The sequence below is a fragment of the Vanellus vanellus genome (assembly GCF_965231255.1).
Source record: "Vanellus vanellus genome assembly, chromosome: 2".
Classification (NCBI taxonomy): domain Eukaryota; kingdom Metazoa; phylum Chordata; class Aves; order Charadriiformes; family Charadriidae; genus Vanellus; species Vanellus vanellus.
The window spans coordinates 72,559,884-72,585,708 of NC_138906.1; the positions used below are offsets into that span (position 1 = coordinate 72,559,884).

General features: G+C 39.1%; 1 protein-coding gene across 1 annotated transcript in view; it reads right to left on the minus strand.

The window, feature by feature from the left end:
• NUP153 (nucleoporin 153) overlaps window positions 1-25,825 on the minus strand; it is a gene marked incomplete at its 5' end in the record, with an annotated part of 48,138 nt that overhangs the window by 2,101 nt on the left and 20,212 nt on the right. The window contains 15 exons of the mRNA XM_082499192.1: window positions 961-1,233; window positions 2,883-3,245; window positions 5,016-5,858; window positions 6,412-6,606; window positions 8,506-9,120; window positions 10,731-10,850; window positions 11,135-11,225; window positions 11,461-11,553; window positions 12,340-12,477; window positions 15,026-15,161; window positions 17,674-17,726; window positions 18,449-18,595; window positions 23,566-23,619; window positions 23,716-23,760; window positions 23,888-24,004. Coding sequence (XP_082355318.1) covers window positions 961-1,233; window positions 2,883-3,245; window positions 5,016-5,858; window positions 6,412-6,606; window positions 8,506-9,120; window positions 10,731-10,850; window positions 11,135-11,225; window positions 11,461-11,553; window positions 12,340-12,477; window positions 15,026-15,161; window positions 17,674-17,726; window positions 18,449-18,595; window positions 23,566-23,619; window positions 23,716-23,760; window positions 23,888-24,004 — 3,283 coding nt within the window. The remainder of the gene's footprint in view (window positions 1-960; window positions 1,234-2,882; window positions 3,246-5,015; window positions 5,859-6,411; window positions 6,607-8,505; window positions 9,121-10,730; window positions 10,851-11,134; window positions 11,226-11,460; window positions 11,554-12,339; window positions 12,478-15,025; window positions 15,162-17,673; window positions 17,727-18,448; window positions 18,596-23,565; window positions 23,620-23,715; window positions 23,761-23,887; window positions 24,005-25,825) is intronic.

Sequence of the window (25,825 nt, forward strand, 5' to 3'; positions counted from 1 at the left end):
GCATTCATGCAGTCGATCTGGGAACTCCCTTTTACTTAATGTGCTAACACAGCACCTCGTTTTAAAAAAAAAAAAAAATAATAATTCCTACCGTCAAAGTAACTGATAAACAATACAGACAATCCAGGGAGATTATCTTTAAAATGCTACCTGACTAACGTGGTATGCCAACTACTCTGCTGATTAGTACAAAAATGTTAGTTTGTCAGTTACTTTTAATGGAGGCTGAATTTCCAGAGGTAAAGCTTCCGAGAGAAAAAGAGGATGGTCTTCCCTTTAAGTATTTAACATGATGATATTAAATACATACTTTCTGGCAGTGTGTTTCTTAATAATTACTAGTGTGGAACAGGTCTTTCTTACACTTAAATTAAAAGGATCTTTCTCTGCTCCCCTCCCATGGTATTTTATACTTCACCAATAAAAAGACCTTTAAATAAAGTCTTAAACCCATAAATGCTTATCAATAATTCTGACCATGTTCTTACATAACAAAGCCTCCCATCCAAATAAATTGCCAAAGCCTGTTAACGAAGTCAGATAACTAAGAACTACTCTAACAAATCCAAAAATAATAATTTTGCGCTCCTTCTGCCATTCTGGTTTGTACAATCTTACCAGTGAATACACCACAGTTTTCAACACATCCTTTTGATCACTACGTGTCTCGAGAAAAGAAGCCCTGATACTTAGTGGTAGGGTTGCAACCTCGATGTCTGCCAAGTCTCTTGTGGAGAAGGCTTACTGTGAAGCTGGCATACCTACGGCACATCCTCTACAGTAAGCAGTGAGACACAAATGACTTAACCCTGTACCCATTATTTTTACAGAGGGTAATTCTTAAATATGTGCGCAAGGCAGAAGTCTTCTTTCTCCATATAATTTAAGGTGCACTTCATGAAAAATCAAATAAAAGTACAACCATTGAGACCAAAAGGGAAGAGGATGGTCGGCACTCACCAGCACTGGGGGTAGCAGAGCCAAAGCCAGGCTGTTGGGTCGCTTGCTGTCCGAACACAGAGGGCTGAGTGCTGCTCGTCACTGAGCCGAAGGCAGGAGGAGCAGGCTGAGCGCCAGCTGAAAACAACGTTGTCGACAGCGATCCAAAACTTGGAGCGCTTGGCTGGCTGGACCCTTGGCTCTGGCCAAATGCTGGTGGCTGACTGGCGCCAAATGCTGGGCCGGCAGCAGGCGCCGGAGGCCCAGAGCCAAACAGAAACGAAGAGGACGACCCTCGGGGAACAGAAGACAAATGTCAGTATATGCAGTTTTTTTTCCCCTCCCCAAGGATGAATCTAGAAACAAAGGTTCTAAACCCTCCTGTTTCCCAATTCTGGCAGCTGAATACTTATCTTAATTTCAAACTAACTTGTAAGTAACATGAGAAACGCCATGTTTAGGAGAGTCAGACAAAATTACATCTCAAATGCATCGGCTGCCTAGACTTGGGTTACTGTGTTAATGTTCTAGAAATGGATTCCCACAAATAGTAAATTTTAATTTGTACTTATTAAAAGCTGTTCATATCACACACACAGAATACTCATTCGAATTCTATTTTTCAAACATGCAAAATACAGCTCCGGATTTATTAGGATCGTGAGAACATGAATCTTTCTTGTCCACAACTGCACTCCTTCCTGCCCAACTTCTGGAGGCCAGATCAAGCTTGCACTGATCTCTCTGTACTCAAAAACTTGGTTTAGCAGAGTAATTCTCCACATAACATTAACAGACAGCCGGCTCATTTGTTTAGCTGCTCCTGTTCTGCCTAGCCAGCAGAAATAACGAAATAAAAACAGGTGACTGAACAGTAAGGCTGAACATACACAGCAGATCTGCTGTGCAAAAGCGCACGTTTTGAACAGCACTATAAATGCAATTTAAGCAGCCTTCATGCAACAAAAAATACTCTCTATTGTGCCGTAACTTAGAACATCTGATTGTTTTTCTTTCCAAGAAGATGGATACATGGTAAAAGTTAATATTGGCTTCTGCATTAAAAAAAAAAAATCCTTTGTGAAGATGTTTGAAATACAGTGTCACCTATTAATGAAATGACACTGAAAGTTACCATTTTCTAACAGGTTAAATTGGTCTGCTGCTTGTTATAATTTAGGACTGTTTTCTTTCTGCTTCTGATACACAAAGAAGTCTGCAAATTTAATTTCTGTGAATGACAAGGTTAAGCAATCAGATCAAACTACATGAAGTCTCTTCCTCACAGGTTCAATCTTATTTCCAACATACTGCTAGGCTAGCAGGAGTACAGATGATTTAGCGGATTTAGTCTTGTGTCATACTGCTCAATTCATGCAGTGGGGAAACAAACATAAAACACGAAGAAACTCTTATAGATTCTCATTTCTTTCTTCTGTAAATTGCTAGAAAATTAACGAACACTGGCCATAATGCTTATTAGAAACCAATCCTTAAGCAGCAGCAATGCACGTAAAGGTACTGTGTTTATATATGTGAAGGAAGGATTTTGCAAATCTTGACATTATTTACAACAGTTGAGTTTCAGGTGTGGAAGGGAAAAATCAGGAAAGTTGTAATTCATTGACTTCTAAGAGTAAGCACTGGACTGACAGTGAGCAGAAAGAAACTATCGTTCTCATGGTGAAAATTCCTATGCAAATTGACATCCAGTAAAGGGCTGTCCTTTGCATAAAACAATTCTGCTGCCAGTGCATTCCTAAACTGTATTTCCCAAACTGTGAAAAACTAAGCCGCAATTTATATTGTTGAATACTCAGTATTTTTCTCTACTTTCATGCATTTGGCCTACACATTTTCTAAAGTAAAACATTCGTGAAACAGTATTTCTTCGGTCCCCTATGTAATGGCAAAAATGAGAAGAGCGTCTATTTAAAAGATACCTGTTGAACTTGATGTGGTTGTGGCTCCAAAGGTAAAGCCTGAATTTGCTGCATTGGTACTGCTGGCTCCCGAACCAAAGAGAAATGAAGCAAGAGCTGTGCTGGAAGATGTGGTTGCTGGTTTGTTTTCTTGAGAGAAGCCAAATGACTGAGATGCTGCAGATTCTGTAGAATTGCCAAAAACAGAGCTGCTCACAGTGTTGCTGGGTTGTCCAAACACGAAGGGAGCGGGAACGGGCTGAGGATTTGAGGAAGAGATGGCGCTGCCAAACACACTGCTGCTGTTGGCTGAAGTGGTGGGTACAACTGTGCTGGAGCAACTTGAGCTCAAGAAGCTGAAGGATGGCTTTGCGGCTCCTTGATCTGAAAGGAGGAACAGTACATGAACCACCACCGAAATGCCAAAGTACAGCAAACAGACTCCTGTTTCAATCACTGTCCAAAGAGCAACCATGAATGTCACCTCAACTACTATCCCAGCTACTGTCACTTACGTAAGATCCAGATTTAATGAGCTGATTGCTGTCATCTACAATTAAAGGAATGGAAGAATTGTGAAGAACAAGGATACCACTTCACTTGAGGCTTCATTGGTTACAAACACTAAGCATTGGCTGTCATCACCTGTACCTGTATTAAGCAGTGCTTCTGAACTCTTCAAACAAAAATATATTTCAGATCAACATCAATCACCTGTAACAGTTTTATAGCTTTGCTCAATGGAGTAATGTGCTTTAGGCAATCCTGCTTTAGCAGTGGAGTTGGACTAGATGATCTCTAGAAGTCCCTTCCAACTCTGAAAACTCCGTGATTCTGTGAGTACTGAAAAATGCAGTAATACATTTGCATTTGCTCGTTCGAAAATAACAGCCCTGTGCCTACAGCTTTTAAGTCAAGCAAAGCTTACCTTCCTCCAGCCTACCTCTTCCAATCTTAAGTTCATTGTACTTAAGTACTTGCAAGATCTGCTTTTAGGAGCAACACAGAACAACCCTCCATTAAGACCATTCTTAGAAAGTACGGAGTGCAGTTTCACATACTTACAATAGAGCAGTCTTTTAAAGTCACTCATTCTTCAGCTTTCCCTAAGCTGCTGGTCTAATTCTCATTATTAATTTGGGAACTTGTTTTCAATTTCCCACTATCTTTTTTCCCCAGCAGTTATGGCCCTTTTTCATCTATGCCATTTTTAAGGGACTATACCATTCTTCAGAACACTTGTTAAAATTTCCTTTTTGCACAAACCAGGACAGTGCTTCATCAACTTTCCATAACTAAACCATACTCCAGAACTTTACCTGGTAGGTAAAAAACCAACCAACCAAAAAACCCCGACTTCAAAGCTGCCCACCCACCTGTCTCGGCTCCCCCAAAGCCCACAGTCCTGCAAAAACCTGTCTGTTCACTAGCAGTTCAACCTAAGAATACTGTGATTAAAACCAGTATAACCCTATGTATTGCTTTTATTCAGGGTTACTTACTGATGTGCTTTTCCATATCACTTCAGAAGTTAGAAACTAATTCTGTTCTCTAAAACACAGTTGCTAAGTCATACAAATGGAATTTAACAACCAGAATTTTTCCACACAGTGATAACCACTGAAGAACTTTAATCCTCCACTGCAGACTTTCAACAAATCAGGATACAAAACTCTGTAATATCTGTGAAGTTATTTTTATACCTTTGTAGCAGTAGGGACATCCTGCAGCATAGCTGCAAGTATGTGGGAGTAAGACATTCCCTTTCTCATCCCCTTTCACTATGAAAAACAATGCTGGTAGAAGGCCCCTATACTGCACCACACTACAGATTTTATCACTAGCTGCGCTGCTACCACTGAGACAATACAACTCCTGTGTTCATACAAGAAGCAATACAGGTTCTTAAAGGTGTGGCGATTTTTTTGTCTAAACCTAGTGTTAAAACTCACTGAAATCTAAAAAGGACTTGCTACATATTGTCTACATACCAACAAACAGAACTAAAGACAGGCTGCAGGTAGTAATTAAGCCTTTTCTAAAGCTCTAGTGCATAAATGTATGTAATCCCATAGATTTTTGTCCAGTATGGCTTCAGAGGTATTATCTGATGGACACGAGCAGACAAGTGAAGACAAAAGATGTTCCATCTACCTGAAGTACTGGTTTGTGCCCCAAATGCAAAAGACGGCTTTGCCTGCTCAGTTTCCTTCTCCGATGGTTTGACAAAACTAAAATTGAATATAGGTTTTGCTGTGCTCTCCTCTTTGGTATGCTCAGCCGTCCCAGCTGAAAAGATAGGTTGTGCCTTTAACTCTTCATTGTCAGCTTTCTTTCCAAATGCTAACGGAGCAGCAGAAGTGACAGAGTCCTGTTTCTCTTCTGTCCTTCCCAAAACAAACTGTGAGGCAGGTGCAGACTCCCCACTGCCAAAAGAGAAGCCTCCCTTTGTTGAAAGGCTTTCATCCTTTTTCTCATCTGACTTCTTAAATGCTAGAGCAGGTGATGCTACCTCCTTTTCTGCCACAGTTCCAAAAGTGAAGCCACTGACTCCAGTTTTGTTCTCATTGGTAGCTACGGAAGAAGTCGAACTCGTGCCAAAACCAAAGCCTCCCAAAACTGGTTCCTCTTTCTTTTCCTGCTGTCCCAGGCTTGCTGTCCCAAACTGAAATGTAGAAGGAGCCTGACTGCTTGTAGGTGGAAGTCCAAAGGTAAAACTGTTACTTTTACTTTCTTTTTTACTGTCTTCCGATTTAGAGTCTGAGGAAGAAACTCCAAATTTGAAGTCCCCTGAACTAGTAGGAAACTTAAAACCCCCAGTCACAGTGTTGGAGGATGCAGATTCAGATGCAACACCAAACTTGAAGCTCCCTTGCTCTCCGAATTTAAAATTTCCTGTGCTACCTAATGTATGAGAAGATTCAGAGGAGGACGACTGGACACCAAATGTAAATGATGGCATTGCAGCATTTGTGGACACAGTAGGAGTACCAAAACCTGCAGAATAAGAAGCAATAATGTTAAGTTTGCAATACATGATGTAATAATACATGTAGGCTTTAGCGACATGGCTGGGATTCTAGTCCTGAACTTCCCATAGTTAGTACTATTTAAAAAAAAAAAACCAAACCAAACCACAAAACAGATAAGAAAACTCTACACTTCCTCTCTATGTACACCTTTTTGCAATTGGTAGCTACGGTAGCTTCTATCCACGAGCTGGCATTGGAAAAGTGTATGGCTAGATTCTTTGAAAGATCATGCTTTTAATCTAAACTCCCAATGAACAACACATAAGGCTTGTAAAGAACAGCTATGTCATTAATACAAGCTTTTCTCTAAAAAGAACAATCTTTTTCCAGTGAAAGGGTGTGGAAACATAGGCATATTACCTTACTTGAGCAATATTCCTAGAGGAAAAATGAACAATTTTGCCATACCTCAAAGGAAAAATAATTGTACTCAAGAAGAAAACACCCCAAAACACCCAAACACAAAAGACAAAATAAATTGCAGAATGCACACCCTTGTTTTTCTCATTAAGCATTACCTTTGAGTTCTGCTTTGGTGCCTGGCTTTGCACTTCCACAGGCTACACATTTTGTGGCTTCTGCTTTGTTTTGGACCAAGCAGACCTCACAATCCCAGCTTCCTTCAGGCTTCTTGAATTTGTCTAAATCCAGAAATCCTCCTGAAGAAGCAGAAAATGCAGAAACACTGCTACTGGTCACAGGCACTGAACTCCCTGAGAAATAAGCAAGATAGTTAATCATTCTGCTACAATGACAGAGTGAACGTAAACTTTTTAAGAAACTCTTAAATGCTCACTAAATTACAAAGCGGACAAGCGTAACAGTAAAAAACCATCAAACTACAAGTTAATTTCAGTCAAACTCAATCTGAGAATGTAAACAATAGAAACACCTAGATTCTTCTTTATAATCTATATATGATTGCAAGAACAAATTGAACCAATGATGTTTCAACAGCAACTGCAAAACATACAATACAGCAACATCGCCTGTTTCAGATGCAAATAAAGGTACTGTACTTAACTAAAACTACTAAAAGAATTTCTGGTGACATGAGTAACCCATAGTCACAGTTAGCACCACTCAAGTTAATGACCACTGTCAAGCGCTGTGAGGCTGAGAATTTACCAGAATGATTCATCACCATGTTCAAAACTACATCGTTGCAAAAAACCAGAGAGGAACCCAAAGATTCCAAACCACAACCCTGTGCTCACTACACAAGCGACACTGTCTTCAAGAGCAGCAGGAATCTCCATAAAGAGGCCTGAAAGACAACGCTCGCCTTCTGATTTTTCTCCCTGGTAAAGGAAGAGGTGTCACTTGATGCTGCACCCCAACAGAAAACTTCAGCTCCGTAAGTGTGAGGACTGAAGTGGACATTCAGAAGGCACAAAAGCATCCCATAATTGTCATGTTCACCTACAGTTTTAAACTACTGAGGTGTGGCATTTATGAGAGAGGCAGAAGATAATGTCTCAAATTCAAAACAGTAAGACCGGATTGGGTCTCCTCTTCCACAGCACATTCAGAAAATTTCTGTCTTCCCATTTTACTTGTCTTGCTCTTCCCCTCGGCAGATGTAATGTAACTCTGCAATTCTCTGTACCATGATGGTCATGGTAAACCTCTCACATTTCCAGAATTCCTCCTCGCAACGGATAAAGTCTCAAACAAAAGTGTCAGCTGATCAGTCTGAGGCTGAAAGTCCATGAGAATAAGCTCCCTCTGAAATGCATTATCTTATCTGAAGAAGTATTATTCTTACTGTACAGGATGGTTACAAAAGCACAATCTAGTCCATCTTAGATTCGCCCTCCCCCCAAGATATATTTGCGAATGTGTTTTTTGACATAATAGTATATTAAATGATGTTAAGAACCAATGAAAATTAACACTAAAATAATTATTTGTGCTTTAAAAACAATACACTCACCACACTCAAAATCAATTACAATCACATGTAACGGGAAACAACCCAGGGCTGCACTGAAGAAGGCACGGACCTCCCCAAGGTCTGGAAGGACCCTGACCTTCCAGAACAAGGTCACCCATGTTCTGGAAGACTACCACTGTCCTTCAAAACCGTATGTTCGGCTATGCCTATGTTTTAGCTTAAGATGACTAGAGACTACACTGTCTTGAAATCTGGCTTCATACCTCTGCTCAATTACACATAAACGCTGAGTGGAAACATTTTTGGCCATGTTCTGTAAACACCGTTTCTACTTATGTTTTGAAACAGAAGAAAACAGTAATTTTTAACTCTGTCTATGGAGTTCACATTTTTCTCCGATGAAAATAAGTAAATTGGTTTTAAGTTAATTAAGGCATCCAGTTTAGTCATTTTTCCTCATCACCTGCAAAGCAGGGTATAGTTGCTTCAATTCAGCTCCGTACTAATACATTTTACAATCAGTTCAATTCATGTGACAGGCTGGAATCTGGGCTGAGACCTCAAAAGTGCCTGTAACCATTCCTGCAGACAGGTACTAATCCATCCTGTCTGTCTTACAGCCATGTTGCTGAAAATATTTTTTATATGCAACATATTTTATTCTGTAAAGAATGCAGAGGCTGAGAGTGAAACAACAGAGAAGAGCAGAACACACCTGGTTTCTCAGACTGACAAGCTATACATTTGCTGTCTTCTGCCTTATTTAATAAAAGGCACACTGCACAGTCCCAAGAGCCTTTTGGCTTCTTAAATTTGTCTCCAAACCCCAGAGTGACTGTTGTGTCAGTGCTGCTGGAGGAGGATGTCACTGTCACCGAGTTGTCTGTGACCACTGGCAATGTCAGAGCAGGCGTTACTCCTGTTCCAGGCTTTGGTGTCTCACAGGCTATACATTTTGTAGCTTCAGGTTTGTTCTGGACCAGACAGGTATCACAATCCCACGTGTTGGGTGCTGTTTTAAATTTGTCTTCAAAGCCCAACGTCCCAGCTGCAGGGACCGCTGCCTTAGAGGTGACACATTGGCTTGAGCTTATCGTCTGTTTCGTACTCTCAACTGTTGACACTTTAGCAGCTTGACATGTTACACATTTGCCATCTGTGGTTTTGTTTTGCAGACACAGGTCACATGTGTCAGACTGCCAAAACGAAGATGATTGCTTAGGGGTGTCTTTGCCTGCAGAAAAACTACTTATTGCAGGCCTTGTATAGACCACTGTGCTTGTAACAGGCTGTGCAGACGTAGAGGAGTGTGTTTTCACAGACGTAAAGCCTAGAGAAAAAAAAAATAAACAGGAAGAGATCTTACTGATAAAGCAGTACCCCTCACTACACGTAAGTTACTTATAATACTAGATGGTATAAATTTAAACCAAGTGCCAATGGTTACAACTGTATGTTCCAACTAACTGCAAGAGGAAGTCCTCCAAAGGGATGAAATTTCATATGCCGCACTGGGACACAACAGAACATATATTTAAAGCTTGATTTAACTCTTCATTTCCAAGAAAGTTTTAAATACAAATCTTCACTGGTAGATACCAGTGTGAACAAACAGTACTGAAAGCTGACTGTCCATCATGGACTAGAAAGAATCTAATTTCATTTTAAGACACCATGCCCAATCAAACCAAATTTCTAAAGCTATTTCTGCCATAGTAGATGACTCACATTTACTTTAGTAGCTGTCAGCAGTTGGTACTTGGAGTAGCAATCCACGTGCTATTTCCCCCCAGATACTGAGTATTAATTGAGTAATAAAAATGAAGACAACAGAGCAATTGTTATCTATAATCTCTGTGCAAAATGCACTGGACACAGACCAACTCCTTATTTAAAGGTGCCAGTTTTAATACAAAACAAGAACCACCAATATGGAAACATTAAAGAAAATGCTACAGCAGTGCATCTTAAATAGCAGCACAAAACTCTTATAAAGCTAAACTGAAGAGTTTTTTTTTTTTTTTTTTTTTTTTTAATTATTATGTTATTTTGGGGTGGGTTTTTTTATATCAGAAGTTGAGTCCTTGAACAGTGTGGATTTAGAGCCTGCTTCTCTTAAAATGATAAAGAAAATTAATATTACTTTACCCATAGATCTTTCCTTGAACAAAACACACAATGTATTTTCTCTCTTAGCTCTTTCCAATATAAAACGGTGCTGTCTTAAGAAGTATATAGATTTGTCACTTTAAAGTCTTGATGCAACTGAAGGCTTATGGCAGAAGATCAAATTCAATAAAGTCCCTTGTCTTAAAACAAAAAACTTTCATCTACGCACAATACACACACACTTTAATGAACAGTTGAAAACAACTGCAATTGCTTAAAAATAAAAACTAGAAAAGGCTTTTATAAAAGAAACAGCCCACTTCTACTTAAAATTTACATTTGAATCCATAATAACTGTTACCATTTAAGGGCAAAAGATTTGCAGCTTTTGAAACACCTTTAGGAATAAAACTTTACTGTTCTTAATTTCCAGAGATTGTCAAAGTTGGAGAGGAGTGTTTGTAAAGAATTTTACAAACATTTCCTTTCTAGTTCCATAACTTTAAATAAAAGTGAAACACTGATAATTTAATTGGTTCTCTTTATATTTCATTTACAATTACATCCTAACATATAAAGGAAAAGCAACACACCTGGTTTGAAGTTGCAGTTTTCCTTTCAGCAATAAAAGCCACTTAGAATAGAAGGAGATCCACCCTAACAGATACAGTGTTTAACGTAATGCTCTCCCGTGTGTGCATTTATAGCTAATATTGCATTAACCACAACAAAGTGGATTTTTTGTTGTAGTGGTGTTTTTTTAAAAAGCAATGTAGTTATACACTAGTGTATTTTTTGCAGTATCTTTTAAAAAGCAGTTCAGTATCTCACCAGGGCTTTTTAGAATGTCTAACACACTTCCTTCCTTTAAGACCTTTGCAGGTTTGGAGAGGCCAACGTATTCTTCTTTTTCTTCCTTCTTATTGCTGGTGCTGTTTACAGTGGCAGTATCTTTAAAAACAAAACAAAAAATGCCTTTCACAAAGAAATCCACTTAAAATATATTCACACTTGCTAGAAACAAGAATTTCCAACTTTCATGCTTCTTACATAAGAATCTTCAAAATTCTACCTTGTTTACAACAGTTTATAATTACAATTTGGTTAGAGGTATATCTGTCACAGAAAACGCACTTTGTCTCAAATTGCTAATATGCTCAGAAAGGACAGATTTACTATTTAATATACAGAAAAGAGAATCAGCACTTCAGATCAGAAATGCTAACATTTATTACCTAGAGTAAGTAAGGACGTCACTGGTGTATCACTGGATCCAGAAAGCTCTGCTGATTTTACAACAGGAACACTAAATGTAAACCCAATCTGCTATGAAAGAGAGAGATTTTTCAGATTTTGAAACTAAAGAAACTTTAATCAAATATCAAACACAAATAAAAATCTGAAATCCAGACTTCAAAATTTTGTCATACATGCTGGATGACAAATTATAAGACAGAAACTTATATATTAGTTTTCCTCATTATCAGGGCCAATTCTGCTTTATTCTGCAATATTCTATAAAAGGCTTGAGAAAAGGTTGAGCTTCATTTATTTTACTTACAGACAACGGAGGCAGCACTTCTGCCTCAGTAGATTTCACAATTGGAGATGAAAATCTGAACACAGGACTGCCAACATTACTTGCTGGTTGTACCTGTATTTTCAAAAGAATTAAGGTTTGTATCTAAAAGAAAAACACCCTAGTGAAACAATAGCAGCTACCTGAACTCACTGTCTAACAGATGTTCTGCAGTGAATTTGGGAAATCTAATGTTTGATATTTATTTCTAATCCACAGATGAGAGTTATAATAAAAGAAAATGAAGCTTGCAAGTGAGCATATAGTATACAATATCATCAAAACCAAATCCCATAAACCAAGAGAAAAAACTGAGATGCTACTTAGATGTAAATACATTAAATATATGGAAAAGCAGAACAAGCAGCTTAATAACCTTAAACTGACTCAGGTTAATTGTAGTCGGAGCTTCAGCAAATACCTCAACATGTTAAAACGAGTAACTGCTTCAAAACATACAAAAATATTTCAAGTACTCTGGAACAGATGTTTATTTTATGCAATAGTATTCCAATTATTGCACCCTAGCCTCATATTCTACACTAGGCTTATATGACCATTAATGCTACCTCTAATTTAATAACTTAACTTGGCATAGAATCCCAATAAAATTGCCATAGCATTTGAAGAAGTTATACACTTATGTTAACCAGAAGTTTGCAATGTATAAGATGGACAGAGACTGAATCAAAAACTTTGCTTCTGCTCACCTCCAAATGGGAATATACAATGCTGATTTATTCAACAGGATGCAAACTAAAGTTGGTTAGTTTCATGAGCACCATGGAAGAACTTAACATGCGACAAAGCAGAAGTATACACATCCTAAAAAGGTATTCACGATATACAACAAAGATTTACCTTGTTCATCACTGCTGTTGAAACAGTGCTTGGTGATGATGAGACAGTACTACTGGCAAGAAAACTGAAGTTGAACGAAGGCAGCGATGCAGTACTGATGGGTAGGGGTACTTTTGGTAGTACTGGTTCCTCCACCTCCTACGTGTAAATTTTAATTGTTGCACATTTTAATTTTTTTCTTTCCTTAAAAAAGTTGTAAATTGTAGTTTTTCTCTTTTACAAGACATACTACTTTCCTAGCCTGTCCTATCCTTAATTTCTTAAGTCATATTTAACAGAGATATTTATAGATTAAGGAAAAACAAGCTTTCAAAAGGAATCCCACCCTCCCCACCTCAGTCTGCCAGGTCATTTTAATTTATGGCAGGCCTGTTTCCATGTGGTACTACATTTACCACCTGAAGTGGTAAACACTGAAAGTTAGCTCAAAATTGTTATCTGTGAAGAACAGAGGGGCACAGATCAGATTTATTTTTGTTTCCTGTACTTTAGTTATTAAAGGTCTAGAGAAACATTATCCTTTCTAATTATTCTCTCATCCCTTCAATTAAGAGTACTCTCAAGACAAATGGGAAAGTGTTCCTCTTACAAAATTAGGCAGGACAGCTGTCAAAGTTTCTGAAGTCATTACTGCAGTGAGCTTGGAAAAAGATGATGTCTAAAGAAGTATGTGGGTTCCTTAGAGAATCAAAAATCCCAAATCAAAGCACAAAATACCAAAAAAAGGAAGCCTGACTATCAGCAAAGAAGATCATACTATGGTAAATTTAGTCTACATCATGTATCAGGATGCAAATTCAAAACTCAGAAACCAGTGTACCTTAAAAACTTCTGGTCTTATCCTTGCCTTTTAAACTATTTGATGACCAACATTCGATTAGTTGGTGTTTAAATGGGAATAGCCAATCTAATCACAATTTGCACAGTAGTATCTAGATCTACCCAGAAGTGACCAAGCAGAGATGTAAGTTGCTACTACAGAAATATAATGTACCCTATTTCACAGTTTCAAAGAGTCTACTGGACCTTGATATTCAGACCATTTGTATTATAGAAAACTTTCTCCAGTATTTACTGTTTCTTCATTTTGCGTCAGCCAGAAGACTGATTTAAAATTTTTATATTTAAGATCCAGTAGTAGGCAACATACATAACATCCAATCAGAAAAATAATCTTTGGGATAGTCATGACCATAGTTTTATTAAATGGTCTTTTCCCATTAAAACAAGAAAAAAAACCCTCTCACAGTAAGTTTGATTAAGCACCAAAAATTGTGAATGATCATTAGCAGACATGCAGAACACTGTCTTCTGCTTCAGACCCTTGGCCTGTATCTTTCTACATGACTTCGATATGAAACAACAAATTAAATAAACTTGGTTTACTTACTTGGCACTTGTTTCAAACATCATTCTTTTATGAAAAACTCTACAAACCTCCACCAAAAATCATTCATTCAACTGCTAATGAGAAACTTCATAGTGTGAAGCATCTCCAAGGGAATCACAGAATCATAGAATTGTCTAGGTTGGAAGAGACCCTTGGGATCGAGTCCAACCATCTACACTACTCTACAAAGTTCTCCCCTACACCATATCCCCCAACACCACATCTAAACGTCTCTTAAACACATCCAGGGATGGTGACTCAACCACCTCCCTTGGCAGTCTATTCCAATGCCCAACCACCCTTTCTGTGAAAAATTCTTTCCTAATGTTCAGTCTAAATCTGCCCTGTTGGAGCTTGAAGCCATTCCTTCTTGTTCTGTCATTAATTACCTGTGAGAAGAGACCAGCACCAACCTCTCTACAGTGTCCTTTCAAATAGTTGTAGAGAGTGATGAGGTCTCCTCTCAGCCTCCTCCTCCTCAAACTAAACAGTCCCAGTTCCTTCAACCGCTCCTCATATGATTTGTTTGCTAGGCCCTTCACCAGCTTCGTTGTCCTCCTCTGCACTCGCTCCAGCACCTCAATATCTCTCTTGTATTGAGGTGCCCAAAACCGGACACAATACTCGAGGTGTGGCCTCACCAGTGCTGAGTACAGGGGCACAATCACCTCCCTACTTCTGCTGGCCACACTATTTCTAATACAAGCCAGGATGTCGTTGGCTTTCTTGGCCACCTGGGCACGCTGCCGGCTCATATTCAGCCACTTGTCAATTAGAACCCCCAGGTCTCTTTCTGCCGGGCAGCTTTCCAGCCACACCTCCCCAAGCCTGCAGCGCTGCAATGGGGTTATTGTGGCCCAAGTGAAGGACCTGGCACTTGCCCTTGTTGAAACTCATACCATTGATGTCGGCCCAATGACCCAATCTAAGTCTCTTTGTAGAGCTTCCCTATCCTCCTGGGAATCAACACTCCTGCTTAACTTGGTGTCATCTGCAAACTTGCTGATGATACACCCTATGTCCTTATCAAGATCATCAACAAAGATGTTGAACAGAAATGGTCCCAACACTGAGCCCTGAGGCACACCACTTGTGACTGAAGATTTCAAAAATATAAAACTAAAGTTGAGGCACTTAAACAGATAAATAAATTGGAGCCTGCCCCGAAACCCACAGCAAAAAAAACCCACAAAACTGAAGTGGTATTATTATAAATTACTATGAGGCAATAAAACTTGTATTCTTAGCTAGTTACTTCAGTAATCTCAGTTACAGCAATTAACCTGTGTCCCTTACCTGTTGTTCTTGTCCAGGTTTTGATATATAGTGTACTCCTCTTTCCCTTCTCATCTTGCCGCCGCCACCACCTACCCCTCCTCCTGAAGACAGACCATTGGATGCAGGAGTACTGAATTTAGGGTAGGTCAAATTGCTGGCACAGCAATACATAGGTTGAGGAAGGATGGAGGGGAGTGGGATAGAAAAAAGAAAAGGAAAAATAAAAAAGTCAAAAAGCTTATCAACTGTTTCAAGCTATTTATAGCTACTATTAGTTCTAGAATGAACACCTCCTATTTGGAATAAGAAAAAACTGTTTCACAAGTTGCTAAAAGCTGATAAATATCTCATGTTCTAAACAGCAAAAGCTGCATTAACAAGAGCAGCAGTGAGAAGGACATAGATAAGAAACAGTCACAACACCCATAAAGGAATGATGACTAAGCCAGAAGACCTGAAATAGAAGAACCGATTTAGACTGTTATTTTGTGATGTTCCCTTTTAATAGTCCAGACAGTGGAAATTTTGACTGCCAGTTCTCTGATTCTGTGATGAGCATGTATCTTTGTAGGGATCTAAAAGAACAACTAAAAATATATATATGAAAAGAGAGAGAGAGAGTGTGTGTGTGTGCGCACGCCCATGAAATGCTGCCAACAGCTCTTATGGAATAGAGAGGTTTAAACTTGTGTGGCAAGATAATACAGCAAAAGCTTCAGAAGCAGCTCTGGCTTTCCTGGGGCCATCAGCAGAAGCAGCAGAGGTGTTTGGGTGTGCCAACATTCCAGAAGTCTTTTCAGACATGAATACAGATCCCTTTTGTAAGGCATACAAAGGCATTTCTCTGTTCATTACAAAAGCCTAGACCCAAACCAGAAAAATTTCCTAATCCAAGTGGGAAGGGAAGAGAAAGAAAGAAAAAAAAAAAACTCAAACAAACAAACAAACAAACAAACACCTTCCCCCCCCAAAAAAACCCACACCACACCCAACACAAAAGTGAACTAGGGAATAACAATAATAAAAAGCAGTATGGCATCAAAATGAAGTATCCTTGGAAAAAATTACCATATCAAAGCTTATCCTGCAGCCAAGCAGTCAGTCATTACAAAAGTACATTTGTTCATACTGGAAGACACCAGGTCAAGTTTCCAGAAGACTGAGGAAGAGAATTGGTCTAAACTTGTCAGATACTTGCAAACAGTCTGCTTAGCACTGTAACCACTCAGAGGAAGCCAGATCCTTAAGGCCATATGCTCAAACTTTTCTCTAATCCAAACTGACAATCAATTTGAATTCTGAAAAAAAATCTTATGTCAAAATAGAGCTTTATTCCGACAATTATAGATTGCCTATAATAGCCCATATTCCTCTTTTCTTTTAACACTTGTCAGCTTCTAAGAGGCAAAGACAGTTTTCTGTCTTCAAGCAAGTAAGTCCAATCTACAATTCTGACCCAGGTTTAAAAAATAAATAGCCTTGGAAGGCTGAACAGAGATGTACCAAAGTATTGCACGTTAACTGCACGAAGCAACTCTGGCCAGCTGCCTCTTATCAGTGCTGTGTTCCTGCTCCCAAACATGGCACCCAACAGAGACTGGCTTTAAAAAAGAATTTTTAAGGAAGGACCATCTACTCTACAGACAAAAGTAGAACATAGCAATAAAACTTGTGAACCAAATAAAAATCAGTTTCCTGGATCTCCTTTCTACATGCAGGAGAAGAAATGAGTTTTATTAAAGAAAATTTAGAACAGTTTGAGAACCTACAATTAAAACCTAACATCTGTTTGCACCTATGCCAAAAACCTTAGAGCCAATCTCTTAAAACCCCTGAAATGCGGTTGCTGTGAAGACAAACTATTAGATGTCAAAACAAAGGGTTGGGTTTGGGGTTTTTTTGCAAGCCAAAGAACGTCCAAGGCAATGTAAGAATTGCTTGGAAGACGAACACAGAGACAACAAAATACGATTCCCTGCTACTGTTCTTTGAAAAGGACGAATCCTCTCAGAAAAGGTATCCTTTGAACGCAAAGTGTCTTAATTCAAGCATTACCCAAAAGACTAGTTGCCCAGACAGGAGAGCCATCAATATTATCTGGAGGTGAAGTCATTCTACCTAAACCAAACAAGCAGTGTAATGCAAGACAATCTCCCCAAGAAGAAATACAATTGTTAACTCTCCTGGAATTTTGTGGTTTAGAGAAAAGTTGGTATTTGGCCTCAGATTCTAAAGGGCTCCTGTTTTTCATGAAAACTCACAGAGCAGACAAGTGACTTCTCCATGAAAGAAGCATTAAAAAGTTATCTTCCTCCAGGTTTTTGCCTTTTTTTTTTTTTTTTTTTTTTTTAAATTAAAAACTAAATACTCTCCTGAACTGTAAGCCACTTCACCTTATAAAGAATCTTTCAGGAAGAATAATTCCTTTAGGACAAAGCTTTCAGACTCCAAGCAATTAAATAAAGAGTTGAAACTAATAGCTGCCCCCTGATGAATATCAAGATGCATAAACAGTTAAACTCTCTCATAATACAATTTTTCACTGTATTTTCTACTCCCTTTACTGAGAACTGTTACTGCCCTTCCAAAAGAGAGATATGCAGACTGTAGTGACAAGGAGAGCGCTTTCTTTTTTCAAGTGTTTTAAATTAATAGGTTTGTCATACCTTTCAGATGGTTTTACTCGCTGTTCTGCAGGAAAACTCTTCTCTGTCATGCCCTGCAAGTTAAGTTTGATTTATTTCAAAATTTATCTGAATGCATTTATATACTATATACAAAGCAAAGACAAACAACCACTCATGTTTTGTGTTGGGTTTTTTATTTATACTACTAAATATACCTTGTCTACTTAAGCTTGTTCCCTAACCACTTTGACTATTCACTTTGATCTCTGGCCTAAAAAGCCCATAGATTTAACACCTGGACATTTTTACGTTCAGATTGATACTGGAACCATGGGTGTTTTTTTTCTGAAAGAGATGCCAGTGTTGTTTAAGGAAAGTTCATCAGGGACTCCATCAATACCAAAATGATCAGAGCGCGTAATAAAGCTTATTGCCAGAAATCTCACTCAGAGCCTGTAGCTCACCTGAGTTTATACACAGCCTGTTCCATCAGTAACAGCTTTGTGTACAGGAGCATATGAAAAGGAAAATGTTGCTTCTGTATTTTAACATTCTTTCACTGCGAACAGCCTGACCCAATAGCACATAATTATGTTCTGAAAATAAACACCAGCCACTTACTGTTCCAAAAATACAATTAAATCCATAAAACCTCAAAGTATGGCTTTCACAATACTTCCCAATGTTTTAATGCTTGCCTAAAACATACTATCGATACTCTTTGCCAAGAAAGAGCACCTTAGTAGAATAATTGGTTAGAGACTTTCCAAGCTTTTAAAAAAGCAGGCAGATAAGGACCAGAAAATTTACTTACTTTGTGCTTTATATCTACCCTCTGTTGAATTTTGCTGGAATCAGTAGCTGGAGTCAGAGATGGTTTAAAATACTGGGTCCGACTCACTGACAGAGAGATTGCCTTTGGTGTCACCAGTTTCTGGACAGGTGGATGCTGCGATTCCATCTTTGAAAGGGAAGCAGCAATCAATTTATCCTTGAACCCACTCAAATTACTATAGCATTCATTGATGAAAAAAGTAATAGAACTATAAGCCTCCCATCAGTCTCAGCACCCAGTGAAAATTATTTGGAAGTGTTGAAAGCATTTAGCTTGCAGAGGGAAATCATCAGAAAACCAGTCATGAAATCCAAAAAGCTACAGAAGTAGCCAAAGTCTGACTGAATCCTACTTCAAAATTTGGCAGGTAACTTCATAGACAAAATAATTCATGTTAATAATATCAAAATAACTCATCTCATTTTTTCCTCTCCTCTGCGCACACTGTGAGGCTTTTTTTACTGGCTTAATCCATTAATTTAACATTTAAAGTGTTAAGCAGCTAATTATACAGGTTTCTGGGTTTCATTTTTCCTACACTTTCCTACTTTGAAGCTACACTTTTAAAAAAAAAAAAAAAAAGAAAAAATTTGTAAAATAATTTTAAAATAGTCTCATTCATTAAAATATGTTTCAATGGTTTAGATTTGCATTAGATGCACTTGAAAGTACTGGTTTGACTTTCCTTGTAAAAACATTTTCACAGACAAGAGCTAATTTTTAACAGAAAGCACTGTACATTTTGCAAAACTGACTTAACTGAATCATGAAACAAAAAAGACACTAAAAGGCTACAAGATTTGCCAAAGGCTCCATCTGCAGTCTTAATGATCAGAAGAATCAGACTGAGGATGCATGCTATTATTTAAATTAGTATCAACAGAAAACTATGTTTACAATGCAGCTCTAATTTCACAGTATCTCCCAACTCTTGGTAATAAAATTCATGCTGTACTATGTATACAGTGAATAAGAGTACTTCTTTCTAAAAATTATTATACTTATTTTGAAATCTTGAGTCAAATGTGGGGTTTTTAAGTTCACAAACTCATTTTGAGTGAAGGATGGTCCGCTGCTGTTTTTAAATGTAAACAGAATAGAACTGGAATAGAATAGTTGAGTTGGAAGGGACCTACAACAATCATCTAGTCCAACTGCCTGACCACTTCAGGGCTCAGCAAAAGATAAAGCTTGGTATTAAGGGCATTGTCCAAATGCCTCCTAAACACTGACAGGCTTGGGCCATCAATCACCTCTCTAGAAAGCCTGTTCCAGTGTTTGACCACCCCCTCGGTAAAGAAATGCTTCCTAAAGTCAGGTCTGAATCTCCCCTGAGTGATGCAGCTTTAAGCCATGCATCCTGGCACTGGATCCCTGTGAGAAGAGATCAGCACCTCCCTCTCCACTTCCACTCCTCAGGAACCTGGAGAGGGCAATGAAGTCACACCTCAACCTCCTTCTCTCCAAACTAGACTCCAGTGGCTCCAGTATCCTCAGCCACTCCTCATAGGACATTCCTCCCAGCACTGTCACCAGCTTTGTTGCCCTCCTGTGGACACATTCAAGACCACCACATCCTTATTAAATTGTGTGGCCCAGAACTGCCTAGAGTAAGTACTCAAGGCAAGGCCACACCAGCACTAAATGCAGCAGGATAATCACCTCTTTTGACCGGCTGGTTATGCTGTGTTTGATGCACCCCGGGACATGGTTTGGCCTCTTGGCTGTCAGTGCACGATGCTGACTCATATTAAGCCTGCTGTCAACCAGCACCCCCAGATCCCTTTCGCAGGGCTACTCTCCAGCTACCCTTCACTCAATTTATACTTGTGCCCAGCATTACTCCACCCCAGGTGCAGAATCATAGAATGGTTTGGGTCGGAAGGGACCTTGAAAGGTCACCTAGTCCAAACCCCCTGCAATAAGCAGGGACATCTTCAACTAAATCTGGTTGCTTAGAGCCCTGTCCAACCTGACCTTGAATGTTTCCAGGGATGGGGCGTCTACCACCTCTCTGGGAAAGCTGTTCCAGTGTTTCACCACCCTCAGTGTAAAAAATGTCTTCCTTATATCTAGTGTAAACCTACCTCTTATTTTAAAACCATTACGCCTTCATAGAATCATCGCAGAATCATAGAATGGTTTGACTTGGAAGGGACCTTGGAGATCAACCCTCCTGCCATGTGCAGGGACACCTTCCACTAGACCAGGTTGCTCAAAGCCCCATCCAGCCTGGCCTTGAACACCTCCAGGGATAGGGCATCCACAGCTTCCCTGAGCAACCTATTCCAGTGCCTCACCACCCTCAAAGTGAAAAATTTCTTCTAAATATCTAATCTAAATCTACCCTCTTCCCTCTTCCAGTTTACAGCCATTCCCCCTTGTCCTATCACTACATGCCCTTGTAAAAAGTCCTTCCCCAGCTCTCCTGTAGGCCTTTAGGTACTGGAAGGACACAATAAAGTCTCCCCGGAGCCGCCTTTTCTCCAGACTGAACAACCCCAACTCTCTCAGCCTGTCTTCATAGGAGAGGTGCGCCAGCCCTCTATCATCTTCATGGCCCTCCTCTGGACTCGCTCCAACAGGTCGATGTCCTTCTTATGTTACCCCTTGTCCTACTGCAAAAGGCCCTACGAATAAGTCTGTCCCCATATTTCTTATAAGCCCCCTTCAAGTATTCAAAGGCTGCAAAATAAGGTCTCCCCAGAGCCTTCTCTTCTGCAGGCTAAATAACACCCTCTCTCAGCCTGTCCTCATAGGAGTGGCGTTCCATCCCTCTGATCATTTTTGTGGCCCTCCTTTGGACCCGCTCCAACAGGTCCACGTCCCATCTGTGCTGAGGACTCCAGAGCTGGATGGAGTACTTCACATGGGGTCTCATGAGAACGGAGTAGTGGGGCAGAATCACCTCCCTCCACCTGCTGGCCATGTTTCTTGTTACTCAGCCCAGGCTACAGTTGGCTTTCTGGGCTGTGAGTGCACATTGTGGGCTCATGTCCAACTTCCATCCACCAGTACTTTCAAGTCCTTCTTGGCAGGGCTGCTCTCAATCCCTTCATCCCCCAGCCTGTATTAATAGCAGGGGTTGCCCCAACCCAGATGCAGGACCTTCCACTTGGCCCTGTTAAACCTCAAGAGGTTCACACAGGCCCACTTCTCGAGCTTGTCCAGGTCCCTTTGGACAGCATCCTGTCCCTCAGGCATGTCAACTGCACTACTCAGCTTGATGTCATCTGCAAACCTGCTGAGGGTGCACTCGATCCCACTGTCTATGTCATTGATGAATAGCTGACATTTGTTCTTATTCGATTTCATGCCATTGAAGATTGCCCAATGCTCCAACTTGCCTAGATCTCTCCACAAGGCCTCTTGTCCCTCAAGACAGTCAACAGCACCTCCCAGTTTTATATCATCACCAAACTTGGTAATGGTGCATTCAACTCCTGCATCCACATCATTGATAAAAAAATTGAATAGGACTGGCCCTAGAATTGAGTCCTCAGGAACATCGCTGGTGATGTAGCCCCATTCACCACAACCCTTTGCGCCTTGCTGTTTGGCCAGTTCTTCACCCAGTGCACTGTGCACCCACTCGTCCTACAGTTGGACAAGTTGTCCAGAAGGATGCTGTGAGGGACAGTATCAGAAGCCTTACTAAATCCAGAAAACTACATCTGCTGCACCTTTCCTTCACCCACTAGGCAGGTCACTTTATCATAGAAGGGTATCAAATTAGTTACACAGGTACATACAATGAAAAAAATAAAAGTTGCTCAGTTAGACGTTTAACACATTAAGAGCTATTCTGTCTGGTGCAGATCCTTGAAGTAAGGAAAATACAACAAAAAATACCTGCGTAAGTTCTGCCCAATTGCTCAAGTGTTCTGTCAACCATACACTTGGCTTTAGCAGGAAAACACACAACCCTCTCTTTGGCACACACAACCCTCTCCTCCCCTTCTCATCAAGGGCTATCCTTCCCCTGCCAAACTTCATGAATTCTAGTATTATGAATAGACAATTTCTCTACTTTTACTCAGTGACAGCTGTGTGCAACATTCGCTTTCTGACTGACGTCAGGCTCTACGCTGCAAATCTGGTAGATCTTTCTTAATGCCTCATCACAGGTGTAGTTCCACAATTTAACTGAGAATTCATACCAGCTTTGTTTTCGATTATTTGGATAATATTTATAGTAAAGAAATTATAGGCTCTACTTTTCAGCATTCTTGTAACTTAGCATATGGGGAAAGACGGTACAGGAAATCCAAGATGTTTGTAAACTTTGAATTGACTGTAAAATTAGTTATATTTCTAATCAAGGGATTAGCACAGAAACTTTTGAGATATTCTGTCCATTTTCTCATTAAAACAGCAGATGAAAAGTTTGCATAGAAAAAACCACACACTTTTGTTCTTTTGGTTGCCTGATCTTAAAGTAGCATGTTGTGGGTTTTACAATTTAATAAACTCAATGACAGCCCAAATTAAAGTGATTTAAAAACATTACTAGCTTTAATTTTTTTTTTTTTTTTCCCACAAAATGAAGGAAATAATTATTTACCACAGCATTATCACCAATTCAGTGCTACCCCTAAATAGGTATTTAGGAACACAAGGTTACAGAAGTGACAACATTTAACAATTTTCCTTCTCCTTACTTTGAGCAGTAATAAAAAACATATTCTTTTTCTGCTTAAAGTGAACACAGAAATCTGCACAAGGTCTGTGTGATCAATCAATCAGTATTCCCCTATTTCTGATCATTTCTGCAAGAGAAAGCTTTCCTAAATAGAAAGATTAACATGCAACTTAACCCCAAGTTGCAGAACAAGATAAAACTACTTTGTGTGTTCTAGAGAAGTTGTTCTTGATTGACATATCAAGACACCACCACATAAAGGTAATATAATTCTTAACCTGTGTAATCTTCACAGTCCTTCATCTAGTGTGGACAGAAAAGACATTTTTAGCAATTTCCACACAGCCAAGACAGCTACAATTCACATAATGCTAATATTAACTTGAATTCATGTGTATGCTGTCATTGAGGTTTGTGACATTCAATCTCAGCTTAAGATGTTACTGGTTCTTACCTGTTTTCGTTTGGATTGGAAGCCAGTAATATTCAGCACACTCCTGTCCACAGGCTAAAGGGGAAAAAAAGCCTAAATATTAGAGGATGATTTTTTTCCTAAGAGAGGGTTCCATCCAACAAAAATGTAGGGGTTTTGTGATCAACTTACAGAAGACAGCGGGCTAGAAACAGAAGACGGAATCCTTTTAGCATCCTGTTGAAAAAAAAGTGCAATAAATCAAACTGGACACTACATAAGGAAGATCTTCATCCTATACTGGCACATTTACTATGTTTTTCAAACACATGAAATAAAGCAGATTAAAAGGAGTTCCATTTACCGCCAAAGGACTTGACATCTTCTCCAAGGACTGCAAGATGCGCCGTGCTGTGGAACTTGTCACACCGTAGGATTGCACACTTGCTTGTTTAGCTTTCATTTGTCTTCTTACTGGGGGCTGAAAAATTAGCATTGCAAATGTTATGCTGCTTGATTTTGAATTAAACATGCATGTATTTTATGCCCGATGGCTACACTGATGATATAACCAATACTCTTGTGATGACACAGAAAAATGTACTCACTGGGCATTCAAGCTACGAATAAGAAAATATACTTTGCTGACTTTATAGAAGTTTAAAGTGGGGCCCCACACATCTTGCACACGCAATAAAGCAACAAAAGAAATACTTAAATGTAAAAGGTCATAAAACAGAAGATGTTAGGCCTGTAGGGTCTCTGAAGCAGTAATGAGGAAAACAGAACTGAAAAAAAAAAAACCAGCTTGTGCTGCAGAAAACCCATTCAGTAACAAAACAGATCTCAGAGTTTCATGATGGTGTAAGCATACCTTCTTAAAACCAATGTATACAATCATCATCAGGAATTTCTAGTTTTACTTCTCTCATTTCCTCCCTTCCCCACCAAGATTACAGTTGACTGTAGATCCTTTTACTCTGTTTAAAAAGATCTGATTTGAACTCTAACAGATCTAAACATATTTCAGTGAAAAAGTAAACTATTTGCATCACATGACTTTGAATATACTAATAAAAAAAAAAAAGCTTCTTTCAGTGTGACTTTTTTTTTTTTTCATTATGTTAAACCCCTCCTGTAACATCATGCTTACCATGCTGCTATGTCAAGACAGGAAACAGACCATACAGCATGTAAAAAACACAAGCGAGACTCACTGTAATCCACAGCATGCAGCAACAAGCAAGCTAGTCTCTCCTTTAAAAGCTTAGTAATCTGGTTCCTCTTTTCAGCGTAATCCACATTTATTTTGAAAAAATAAAAATAGCTGAACAAAGAGAGCTCCTAGTTTACAGGAAGTTTTGCATGTTCTGAAGTTTGATTTAACACCAAGTCAGAACTAACCACAAGTTTTCAAGGTTTCCCCGAAGTCAGGAACTTGTAGGTCCCCTTGTTCCATTGTAGAAATGGACTGACAGAATAGGTCCAGCAAACTATTATTTCCAGTTCCATAAATGAAGTTCCTTTCAACTTTTGATTATTAGTTTTTTTTAAACAAAGGTCATTTTAATTTAAACACATTCCAACCAAACCAGATTTTATTGACTCCCTTTAGATTCAACTCTGGCTACTGAGAGTTGTCAGCATTTTTAATTTGCTGGTTCATTTTAGAACACGAAGAACTCTTAGGGACAAGTAACTCTTGAAAAGAGCTATGTCACTGATATTAAAATAGAAAGCATTTTATTGTTTATCTTGAGATTGCATTTAGGATTGCATGCCTCCCTCTAGGTAATAGAATAGCAAAGGATCAGCAAAGTTGCCTTTCAAATACTACTATAGTAAAGAGTGCACCATTTTATACAATATATTCATAGCATGAGTGTAGGCATGCTTGTGTAAGATCTACAGACAAGTATCAGGCAGGTAGCTTTTGCTACTGTAAACACAAGTTTTCAAAGTTATGCCATCATTGTTTTTATTTAAATGTTATTTTAACATAATACAGAGGCAGGCAATGGCAGAAAATGTAATTTAAGAGACATAACAACAGAGGAAATCCCAACTACAAACAACTAGCCAGAACCTAAGATGCTACTGTCATTCTTGTGCATTATGACAAGTATTTCTATGTAAACTGTTAAAAAAAATTTAAACATAAATTGTTCTTTTCTACTGTTGTAGGCTGAGAGGGCAAAATAGGAACTGCTGCCGCATTTTCAGGTCCCTGCTCACAGCTCTTCTGGCAGTGCCAGCCCTTCTGTATTTCAAATCACATTTTCCCTCACACTGCACTACTACT